The sequence below is a fragment of the Manis pentadactyla genome, chromosome 12 (genome assembly GCF_030020395.1).
Source record: "Manis pentadactyla isolate mManPen7 chromosome 12, mManPen7.hap1, whole genome shotgun sequence".
Classification (NCBI taxonomy): domain Eukaryota; kingdom Metazoa; phylum Chordata; class Mammalia; order Pholidota; family Manidae; genus Manis; species Manis pentadactyla.
The window spans coordinates 71,124,408-71,136,813 of NC_080030.1; the positions used below are offsets into that span (position 1 = coordinate 71,124,408).

The 12,406-nt window shown below is 34.0% G+C and overlaps 1 protein-coding gene across 1 annotated transcript in view; it reads left to right on the forward strand.

Moving 5' to 3' along the window:
• Positions 1 to 12,406, forward strand: part of CEP85L (centrosomal protein 85 like) — a 173,083-nt gene that overhangs the window by 128,861 nt on the left and 31,816 nt on the right. The window contains exon 6 of the mRNA XM_036925048.2: positions 10,402 to 10,581. Within this exon, the coding sequence (XP_036780943.1) occupies positions 10,402 to 10,581 (180 nt within the window). The remainder of the gene's footprint in view (positions 1 to 10,401; positions 10,582 to 12,406) is intronic.

Genomic DNA, 12,406 nt, shown 5'->3' on the forward strand with positions numbered 1-12,406 from the left:
CTTTCACCATTATGATATAGCTGTGCATTTTTCCTATATAGCTTTTATAGTGTTGAGGTAGTTACTTGCTAGTCCTAATTTTTTTGAGTGTTCTTATCATGAAAGGTGTTGAATTTTACCACATGCTTTTTTGGCATCAGTAGAGGTATTTTTTTTTTTCCCTTCATTCTGTTAATGTGGTGTATTGCATTGATTTTTGTATGTTGAACCATCCTTTCATTCCAGGAGTAAATCTCATTTTGTCATGAAGTTAATAATCTTTTTAATATACTACTGAATTCAGTTTGCTAGTATTTTGAGAATTTTTGCATCAATGTTCATAAGGGATATTAGTTTATAGTTTTCTAGTAATGTCTGTCTAACTCTGGTATCAGAATAATGCTGGTCTCATAGGATGAGTTAGGAAGCATTCTCTCCTTTTCCAGTTTTTGGAAAATTTGAGAATTATTGGTATTGGTTCCTATTAAATGTTTGGTGAAATTCATCAGGTCCTGGGCTAGGGATTTTCTTTGTTAGGAGATTTTTTATTACTGCTTCAAACTCCTTTCTAGTTAGATCTATTCAGATTTTTTATATCTTCATGATTTAATCTTGGTAGGTTTTGTTTTTCAATAAATTTGTCCATTTCATCTAGTATATAAATTTGTTGGTGTATAGCTAATTGATCATACTACTCTCATAATCCTTTTTATGAATCAGTAATGTCCCCATTTTCATTTCTGATTTTAGTAATTTGAGTCTTTTTCTTCTTAGCCTGTCTAGCTAGAGATTTGTTAATTTTATTGATCTTTTCAAAGAATCTAATTTTTGTTTCATTAATTTATTTTTCTATTCTCTATTTCATTTATCTCTGCTCTAACCTTGAATATTTCCTTCCTTCTGATATCTTTAGGTTTCGTTTGTTCTTTTTCTAGTTCCTTGAGCATGAAGTTAGATTGTGGATTTGTGATATTTTGTGTTTTCTCCATATGGTTTCAATATGTATTCCTCCTAAGAGTGATGCTTAGCTTCTTTTTATATATTTAAAACCTACTCATATTTCTTTTTCTGTAAATTGTCTTCTCATATCCTTTGCTTATTTTTTGTTTGATATTGGTTTTTTGCTTATTTATCTTACTAACCCTTTATATATAAAAGAAATTAGCTTTTTGACTGTAATTTGACATGAAAATAGTTTTCTTATGTCATAATATTTTCTATTTATATCACTTTATTTTCCTTTATTTTCTTCTGCTGTGAAGTCTAATTCTTATGAGTATTTCATAAATAAGTTCCATCTTTATAAATGACCCATTTAACAAAACAATTATTATACATCCACTCTGTTAAGTTCTGAGGTCACAAAAGTCAAGAACAGTTCCCACCTCATGGATTTTAAGTCATAGAGGGAGAGATCATATAAGTAAACATGTTTTCCCATTCAAAATTTGTGTTCACTGCGGGTGAGGCAATGTCTAGGCACTAGACATAGAAATGCACATAAGATTGGTTTTGCCCTTGAGAGTACAATCTAATGGAAATAAACATAGGGTGTGTGAGGACTTACACAAATTTATATGCCTGGAAGGGTTACTCCCCCCAATTATTACTCAGGGTTTAAGAGTTTTCCTTAAAACTTGCTTGTATGTTTTTCTATATTTCTAAAAGAGAAAAGAAGCGTGGTATTCCTATTGGGATCAAAAGTGAGGACTAATAACTTTATGGTGTATATACATTTATTTGTGGAAGTTTATTTTGTGTTTTTCATTCAAGTCATTATTCCTAGACTTTAAAAATATCATTTTAGTAGACTCTTTTCTTCTATGTATTTTCAAAGCTCTTTATGAACATTAATGGAATTAGCATATTAAAATCAGGAAGTATTAACAACCAGATAACTACAGGCATACCTCCTTTTACTGTGCTTTGCTTCATTGTGCTTCACAGATACACAGTTTTTACATATTGAAGGTTTGTGACAACCCTGCTTAGAACAAGTCTATCAGCACCATTATCCAACAGCATTTCCTCACTTCATGTCTCTATGTCACATATTAGTAATTCTCACAATATTTCAAACTTTTTCATTATTATTATATTTATTATGGTGATCTGTGATCAGTAATCTTTGATGTTACTTTTATAACTGTTTTGGAGTGTTAACCCACATATAAGATGTCAGACTTAATCAATAAATGCTTTTTGTGTGTTCTGTTCACTAACTGGCCATTTCCATCTCTCTCCCTCTCCTTGAGCCTCTCTATTCCCTGAGACACAACAATATTGAAATTAGGCCAACTAATAACCCTACTATGGCCTCTAAGCATTCAAGTGAAAGGAATAGTTGCATGTCTCCCACTTTAATCAAAACTAAAAATGATTAAGCTTAGTGAAGAAGGCATGTGAAAGCTGAGTAAAAAGCTAGGCCTAATGTGTCTAACAGTTGGCCAAGTTGTTAATGCAAAGGAAAAGTTTTGGAAGGAAATTAAAATGCTTCTCCAGTGAACACATGAATGATAAGAAAACAAAACAGTCTTATTGCTGATATGGAGGAAGTTTCAGAGGACTGGATAGAGGATTTAACCAGCCATAACATACCTTAAGTCAAAACCTAATCCAGAACACAGTCCAAACTCTCTTTAATTCTATAAAAGCTGAGAGAGGTAAGGGAGCGGCAGAAGAAAAATTGGAAGCTAGTAGAGGTTGGTTCATGAGGTCTAAGGAAAGGAACTGTATAACATAAAAGTGCAAGGGGAAGCGGAAAGTACTGATGTAGAAGCTACATCAAGTTATCCAGAAGATGTAGATAATTCATGAAGGTGGCTACAGTAAACAACAGATTTTCAATATAGATGAAATAGCCTTATTTTGGAAGAAAATACCATTCAGGACTTTCATAACTAGTAGGAAAAGTCAATGCCTGTCTTCAAAGGACACACTGTCACACTGTCTTGTTAGGGAAAAATGCAGTGGTGACTTTAAGTTGAAGCCAGTGCTGATTTACCATAACCAAAATCCTAATGTCCTTAAGAATTTTGCAAAATCTGCTCTGTCTTTAGTCTATAAATGGATAAACAAAACCTGGATGACAGCACATACATTTACAACACGGTTTACTGAATATTTTAAGCCCACTGTTGAGAACTACTGCTGAGAAAAAGATTACTTTCAAAGTATTACTGTTCATTGACAATGTACCTGGTCACCCAGAGCTCTGAGGAGATTCAACAAGATTCATGTTTACATGCCTGCTAACACAACATCTATTCTGTAGCCCACGGACCAAGAAGTAACTGACTTTCAAGTCTTATTCTTTAAAAAATATATTTCATAAGGCTATAGCTGCTGTAAAGAGTCATTCCTCTGATGGATTTGGGGAAAGTCAACTGAAAAGCTTCTGGAAAGGATTCACCATTCTAAATTCTATTAAGAACATTTGTGATTCATGGGAAGAGGTTAAAATATGAACATTATCAGGAATTTGGAACAAATTGATTCCAGTTTTCACAGATGACTTTGAATAGGTCAAGACTTCAATAGAGGAAGTTGTTGCAGATGTGGTGGAAATAGCAAATAGAATTACAAGTGGAGCCTGAAGATGTGGCTGAATTGCTGCAATCTCATGATGAAACTTTAATGGATGTGGAGTTGCATCTATGGATGAGCAAAGAAAGTGATTTCTTTAAGATAGAAGCTACTCCTGGTAAAGATGCTGTGAAGATTGTTGAAATGGCAGTGAAGGATTGAGGATATTACATTAACTTAGTTGACAAAGCAGTGGCAGGGTTGGAGAGAACTGACTCTGATTTTGAAGAAGTCTGCTATGGGTGAGATGCTGTCAAACAGCATTGCATGTTACAGAGAAATTATTTGTGAAAGGAGGAGTCAATTGATGTGGCAGACTTCATTGTCTTATTTTGAGAAATTGCCAGAGCCATCCCAAACTTCAGCAAACACCACCCTGATAAGTCAGAGCAGCCATCAACATATAGGCAAGACCGTTCACCAGCAAAAAAATTATGACTCACTGCAAGTTCAGATGATGACAGCATTTTTAAACAATAAAGTATTTTTAATTAAGATACATGAATTTTTTTAGACTGCTATCACACACTCACAAGACTACAGTGTAAACATAACTTCTACATATTCTGGGAAATAAAAAAAATTCATTTGACTCATTTTATTATAATATTTGCTTTATTGTGGTGGTCTGGAACCAAACCCACAATATCTCCAAGGTATTCCTGTGTTAGACTTCTTGAGGCAGAAGCATTTGACAGAGATTTCAAGTCAGTCATCACTCTTTCCTTACTAACACCTCAAAGTACCTCATTATTATGTGGTCTCATTTGTAAATTCTATAATTTGGTAGCAAGGCTGTATAGTACTGAGATTAACAGTATAAAATAATTTGGAAGTCTCATTTCTATATGAGTAGTAGAATTTGTTGTGATAGCAGTGTTTTAGTAGAACTATAAAATTTATCCTGTAACTTTATAATTCTGAATGAAAGCTTCAATTATGCATTTATTATTTTATTAAAGCATTAAAATTTACTGTGTATCTGAAAGCTGAAGAAACTTTTTGACAGCATCAGGCCAGTAGAGGGCTCTCCAAGTCAGTCTGTAAGAAGATAGAACTATCTGGAAGGATATGGAAAAAGGGGCACTAAAAATGTTAGAAAGGTTTTTAATTATGTGGGGAACTAAAATATTGTTGAGTTTTAAAAGATAAAAGCAATAAAAGGGAATACAAGGACAACCCTAAGTACTAATTGTATATGATAAATATATAAGAAATTTTTTCAGTAGATAGATTTGCTGATAAAATGGCAAATTTTTAGGAGAAATAAATACGATAAAACATTTCTTTAACAAATAAATTTTTTGGCATGTGAACATTGCTTTATTTTCACCCATTTTTTAATTGATTAAATTTGACATGTAACTATTTTAAGGTATACCAGTGTTACTTTGATGATTGCTACTATAGCAATATTTATCACATTACATACTTATACTACAGTATTATTGCTGTCTATATTTGTTATACTGTGCATTAGATCTCTGTGGCTTATTTACTGCTTATTACTAGTCTTTATGCCCTTAAACACCATTACTCTTATATACCACCCTCATCCCTGGGTAACCACCATTTTACTCTGTTTTTTATGGACTTAACTTTTTTAGATTCCACATATAAGTCATATCATTCAGTATTTTCTCTGCCTGACTTATCTTGGTTGGTATAATGTGCTCAAGGTCCATCCATGCTGTTGCAAATATGAGGATCTCTCCCTTTCTCATGGCTGATTAGTATTCCATTTTGTGTATGTATCTCATATTTTTTATCTGTCTGTCCATTGATGGGCATTTGGGTTGTTTCCATATCTTGGCTGTTGTGAGTAATGCAGCAATAAACCTGGGAGTGCAGATATACCTTGTCAAAATACCTGTTTCACTTCCTTCGGGTATGTACCCAGAAATGGATTTACTGAGTCATATGGTATATCTATTTCTAATTTTTTGAGGAATCTCCTCATAAATTTTTTTCGTAATTGCTTGCTCACTTTGTTTTCTATAGTGGTTGGACCAATTTACATTGCCAACAACAATACGTAATCTATTTCCCTTTTCACCACATCCTCATTAGCGCTTTGTCTCTCTTCTTGATGATATCCATTCTAACACATGTGAGGTGGTATCTCATTGTGGTTTTGATTTGCATTTCCCTGGTGATTAGTGATACTGAGCATGTTTTCATGTGTCTGTTGGGCATTTTGATGACCTCTTTGGGAAAATATCTAATTCTGCCCATTTTAAAATTCAATTGTTTGGTCTTTTTGTAATTAAGTTGGCTGAGTTCTTTATATATTTTGGACATTAACCTCTTATTCAATATATTGTTTGCAGACATTTTCTCCCATTCTGTAGGTTATCTTTTCATTTTGTTAATTGTTTATTTTGCTGTGCACAAGAAGCTTTTGAGTTTGATGTAGTCCCATTGTTGAAAATTGCTTTTGTTGGGTTTTTGGTGTCATGTCCAAAAAAATCATTGCCAAGACCAATATTGATGAACTTCTTCCCTCCATTTTCTTCTAGGAGTTTTATGGTATCATGTCTTATGTTTATGTCTTTGATTCTTTCAAGTTAATTTGTGTGAGTGGTGTGAACTACCATTTCTTCAAAAATTATTTATATTTATTATGGATAAGGCACCATTTAGGCTCTAGTAATATAAATGTGAATTAAGTTGACTTTCCCTCAGTATACAATCTAATGAAGAACACAGATTTAAACAACAAACAATTGCAGTATGTGGGAGATATACAAAAGGGATATTTATAAAGTGCTATGAGAACCCCTACTAAGAACACATAAACCAGTCTCCCAAAGGTCAGGTCAGGCTTCCTGTAGGAAAGGATATCTAATCTAAGAACCCAGTGAACTAAAAGAATTTATTTAGAAGCATAGTGTGCTAAATGTGCAGTCCTAAAGGCAAAAGAGGAGATAATGCATTTTAAAAGCTACAGATTATTCTGTATGGATGAAATGTAAAATTGAGAGAAAGGTAGTGGTAAGAGACATTGTTGAAGACGTAAGCAGGGGTCAGTTGTATCGAATGCTTGAGACATAAATGGCCCATTTGTCCCAAATTTAGGGACAGTTCCAGTTAATGCATATTGTACTTAGCATAGTTATTAATGGCATACTCTTTCACTTCACAAAGTATCCTACTTTGTTTACTCCAGTGGCATAATAGAGATTGGATTTAAGATGGATGGTATTGGAGGCAGGGAACTCAGGCAGGAGGCTATCGCAGTAGTCTAAAAGTTAAATGAACACCTGAATTTTGAAACAATGTAGGTCAAGATAAGAGGTAGAGTATTTATTAAACATCTGTGCACCAAGCATGGTTTAGATTTAGTGATTTTAATGTGATAAGAGAAATGATTGCCTAGTATCAGATGGATTTATATTGTCAATGATCAGGATAGAGACTATTATGTCAGGAATAGGTTTAGAGGAAAAAATAATGAATTAACCTTATATATTATAAATTTGGGACTGAGATGAAGAATGTGGTAAATGGGTTTTAGAAATGTAGTGGTAAGGTACAGCAGGGTAGAAACATTCTGTAGGCCTTTGATTAGGTCTTAGTCTTTTCATAAACCTGTGCTCTTGGACTGTAAACTTCACCTGTACTTTTCAGTTTCTTCTTTCCCATCCTTGGCTGGGAAAGGGTGGCAGAGGCAACTGGAATTGGGTATTTCTTTCCTCTTGTGGAAAGTTAGAGGGAGTTGGAGTTGGGTATTTCTCTCCTAGGTAGGTTGGTTCCTTTCTAGATAACTTTCTAGATAGGTTAGTCTCTGGTAAAATAGTTTCTCCTGAGGGCAGGTCTTGTTAAGAAGAACATAGTGTTCTGGCATAATTCAGAATGTTTTTCTCCTCTCCCTGCTGGGAACACAAGGGGATTTTTCTCTGGTATTCACAGTGAAGACCTTGGTGGAATTCTGGAGGGTAAAACTCAAAAAAGTTGGAGGTCCTCTATGACAGTGCCCCTGAAGTTTCTGACTCTCAGAATTGTCCATTCTGAACCTCCAGCAATTTTTCTATTACAGTTCTGGTTTCCCTACCCCAGCACTGGTTTCCAAGAAGGATTCTGTTCTAGTAAGTGTAACTCTATTTGCCTTTTTTCTAATTTGGGGTAGCAGTTTGCCCTGTTACCTCATTTTTCTGGCAGACCTAATTGTTGGTTTTTCAGTTTGTTCAGCTTTTTACTTGCTAATAAAATGGATGGAGTGAAAATTTCTGAGTTTATTACATGCCAGATTAGAAACTGTCTATATAAACTTTATAGTTTATAGCCTAGCCACTTTCCTGAGTTCTAAAACCACCTCTTTGCTTGATGTTCATTTCTACTTGTATGTTCAACTGGCATCTTAATAGCAATAGGCTCTAATTGTAATTAAGTATATCTTCTTAGGCCTGTTCTCCTTTATGACCTCCTTACCTCTGCTCAGAATATGATATTCCCTGTTATTTAGACTCAAAATCTTAAGCCTTGCTTATCTTTAACATTTCTTGTCTATTCACATCTTAAAAAGTAATTTTTTCTAAATCATCTCAATTCTGCTTCCAGAGTTTCTTTATTCTGTTCTCACTGTTCTAGTTCAACTCATTTTTTTCAACCTTATAGATCAGAATAATTTCCTAAAGTGATATATTTATTCATCTCCATTTTCAATATCCTTGATTTCATCTTGTCCACTACTTCAAGTTGTAGTGGCACTCTCTGTGCTTTTGACTCATTACTCATTTCTTTTCCCTTTAATCAAAAGTTATTGAGAGTCTATACTGGGCCAAATACAAGGAATGCAGATTTACATAATAGAGTTCACAATCTTTTAAAATCATGTTAGTTTCTTTTTCTAAAACCATTTCTGGCTTCTTATTTCCTGTGAATTAAGACTGAACTCTGAACTTTGTGATTCTACAGTATGGTGCCACTTAGATTTTGATATTTCCCCATATATTCCCCCATTTGCAACCTATACTTTGAACAAACATGGGTACTCTGCATATATTCCATCTTTTAACTTCTTAAATTTTTCCTTCTGGAATGGTTTTCTTCCTTTCACCATTCCTAACCAAATCCTCCTTTGTTGGCATCTCATAGCATTTAATACATTCTAATTTGCAAGAGGAAATATTTGTATTTCCTGTCCTCCCTTTCAGTTTTTAATGCTGCTGGTGTGGGAAGGTATCTTATCTGAACTTCTTACCTGGAAACAATGATACTTGTTCATTCAGCAATTATATTTGAGCACTTTTGTGCCACTGACTGTTCTAGGATATAGGGATATAAGAGCAACCAAGACACCTCAAGACAAATGCTGGGCATAGAAGCCACAGGGCATAAATATGCAAAGAAGTAAAAAGCTAACCTTTTCAAATAATAAGGCTTCTCTCTCACTTACCAACTTAACATTTCCCTGTATGGCCCTGGAAGATGACTGGTTAGCCAGAAACGGGTAAGATTCCTCAAGGGAGGAACAACCTAAGACAGGCACAGTCACAGGGGGCCCATCAGGTGAGAAGAAGGGGGATCAACAGAGGTGAGGCTTAGAACCTCCCCCCCCATTCTGAGAGAAATCTTCTGCATACGTGGATGTTTTATGGCCCTTGTCTAGCTTGGATTAACACATAGTCTACAGGCACACACCTGATCATCTACATTTGCTCTCTTAAAACACTAAACTATGTTTTCTACCTTTATCTTGTATCTACCTACCACTTCAGCATTTTATTAAAAATAATAATAACAAAGAGAGAAATGTGGTATCCACATATAAATCAAGTATAAAAATCAAATGAATATTCATATTTGAACTGACTGTTTATAGTTCATAATGCATGAGCAAAACCAAAAGCTTCTGTGATGACTGCCCTTGTAATGTTCACCATGTAACTTATTCACTATGTAAGAATTTGTTCTCCATGTAAGAACTTGTTCGTTATGCCTCAGAAGATTGGAGACTGACGAAAATTAGGCTTGGGGTGGATTAATGATTGTGCATTGAGCATTGACCCCCCTATACAGAATTTTATTGTTGTTAACAACCATTTGATCAATAAATATGAGAGATGCCCTCACAAAAAAAAAATGTATATATATATATATATATACACACACTTCCAGTTGTAAAATAAATAAGTAACTGGGATGTAATGTATAGCATAAGGAATACAGTCAAAATATTGTAACAACTTGTTATGGTGATAGCTGGTACCTAGAATTATCATGTATATAAATGTTGAATCACTGTGTTGTACACCTGAAACTAATGTAATGTAATACTGTGTGTCAACTACCCTTCAATAAAAAAAAAAAAAAAAGAGCAACCAAGATGGACAAAGATTCCTTACTTCAAAGACCTTACTTTATAGTACTCTGCTCTGTCAATAGTTTAATTTAATATTAGCTGGAAATGATCTTCTGTGAGGAAATTTTTCTTTAGTTTATATTTATTTCACTGGAACTTTCACTTCTATATAATATACTATTTATACATCTAACTATACTTTTTAACCAAATAATAACTGCTTTCATAAGCTTTTGATATATGCTAAGAACTTTACATACTTTATCTCTGTTCTTCAACAAAAAGCCCTGCAAGGTAGACTTTATTATTTTTGTTTTATAGATGAGGAGATGGCAGCTCAGAGATGGTAATAATTTGATTTAATCATGGTGCATAACTAGGAAGCAGGAGAGCTGGAATTTATGCCAAGGTCTGTCTGTAGCTAAAGCCTGTATGTACTTTATGTACTATACCTCATTTCCAGTTTCTTTCCATTTGTTCAAAACAAGTAAACTTTAAAAATATTACCTGTTTTTTCTTTCCTCTCCCCATAGCCACAATATGAGAACACTTCACTCCAAACTGAATGTTCTGATCAGTCAGTGTCCCATTCCCAGCAAGAGGAACTTGAGCAAAAGCTAGCATCTACTGAGAAAGAGGTTTTACAACTCAATCAGTTTCTCAAACAAAGATTAAGCCAATTTAGTGAAGAGAAGAAGAAACTGGAGGAAAAGGTAGGTATTTTAATACAATTTAATTAAGACACTAACATTGCTTCAACATATACTTATTTGTCTATCATCTACCTTGTGCCAGGTGTCATACCAGGTTACACATTTATATTGAAGTGATTAGTATAGTAATAACTTTTGAGAAACCCTGTGCTATCTAAAGAAATCTGGGGACTTTCTTGAGGGATAAAAATACAACTGTATATTATATCTTTCTAATAGTGAAATCTTTTTTAAGTTAGTTGCTAAACTCAGATGTCACACCAATAACTGTTCTCCTTTTCTTTTTTGCACCCTGTTTCTTTGTTGTTAGATATCAAGGATTGATTAATGAAATAAAGGCAGTCTTTCTTTCATAAACATATGACTTAAAAATTAAATAAGCTGAAATTACATAAGCTAAGGCCTCTGATTCAGAATAAGTAGCTAAAAGCCAAATACCTAATATGTACAAAATGTATCTGTACATTTATTTCACCTTTCTGCCTTTATTAAGGTATTTTCACATATTTCATGTCATTCCACTATGCTTTAATATCACTAAAGATCTAGTACAGTACATGCTAGCCCTGACTTCCTGAAGAAGCATAGATCCTTAGTCTGCTGCTTAGCTGCAGAACTAGTTTTAAATTTCTCTCTTGATACACCCAGCTTATTATTCTATTAACTGAACCTTCCATACAAGTGATCTTGAACCAGTCACCATGATTTCTTTAGGCAGGTTTGGAGCTATTAATAGAGAACTCAATTGACATTTTTGTGGGTGTATATATATATATATATATATATACACATGTGAGTTAAATTTTTTTCTACCAAACGCTGATAGCCACGTTTGGTGGCTGGCATATTGAATGAATGCTTATAAGTGCTTTTGTCAAGAGGGAAGAAAAGGGAGTGAGATAACCCCAGCAAAGAAAGAATATAACTAGATGTTTCAGAGATGTTCAAGTGGGTTCATTATGGAGCAAGTTCCTAAGAGAAATAAGGATAGGTTGATAACAGATGCCAAGATGGAGGAGTTACTCTTGAAAAAGAAGATGAATAACCTCTCGGTAGAGTGAAGCAATTAAGAAAGGAAATGTCTATACCAGGGTAACTTGAGGAGGGGTTAATGTAGAGGGTAGAGTTTGTGTCAGAAGACATGGAAATGACTGGAGTTCTTGAAGGAAGTGTAGAAGCTAGCAAGTAGAGTCAGTAATAATGCATCAAATAAACAGCACTTTGGGCCTACATGAGATTGGATTGCATTGTTTTCTTCTGCATTTCCTCTCTATAATTCTGATCAAGACTGATTCTATGACAGAAAAATATTTAGTGGGATAATAATAGAAGTTACTCTTTGATGAATTCTTATATACACCATATGACAGGTTAATGTGCATTAAATGCATTGGATCATTTAATCCTAATCTTTACAGAACTCTACAAAATACATACTATACCCCTATTTAAAAAGCTGATACTTTGGTTTTAATAATAATGAAATTTAAAAATTAGAGTAAAATGTTTCCTCAGTATTCTACTTTGTTCTAATAACTCTACTTAAAGAATACATTTGTAAATGTCTTTAAAAAGAGGGACCTCCTATTGCCTTCTAGGAATGATCTCAGTATTGTATAATACCTCCTTGAAAGGAAGAACTTAACCTTTTATAAGTAGAATAGGGAAGATTTATTAGTGATGTCTCATTTACCTAGAGGTAATTACTGGAGTTCAGACCTCAGTGACTTCTATGAATCTGAAACAGTATAAAACTTGGAAGTTAAAAAGCAAAAACAAAAAGCAGAGAGCTTCTCATCAGTGAGTAGGGCTGAAAAAACCCAAG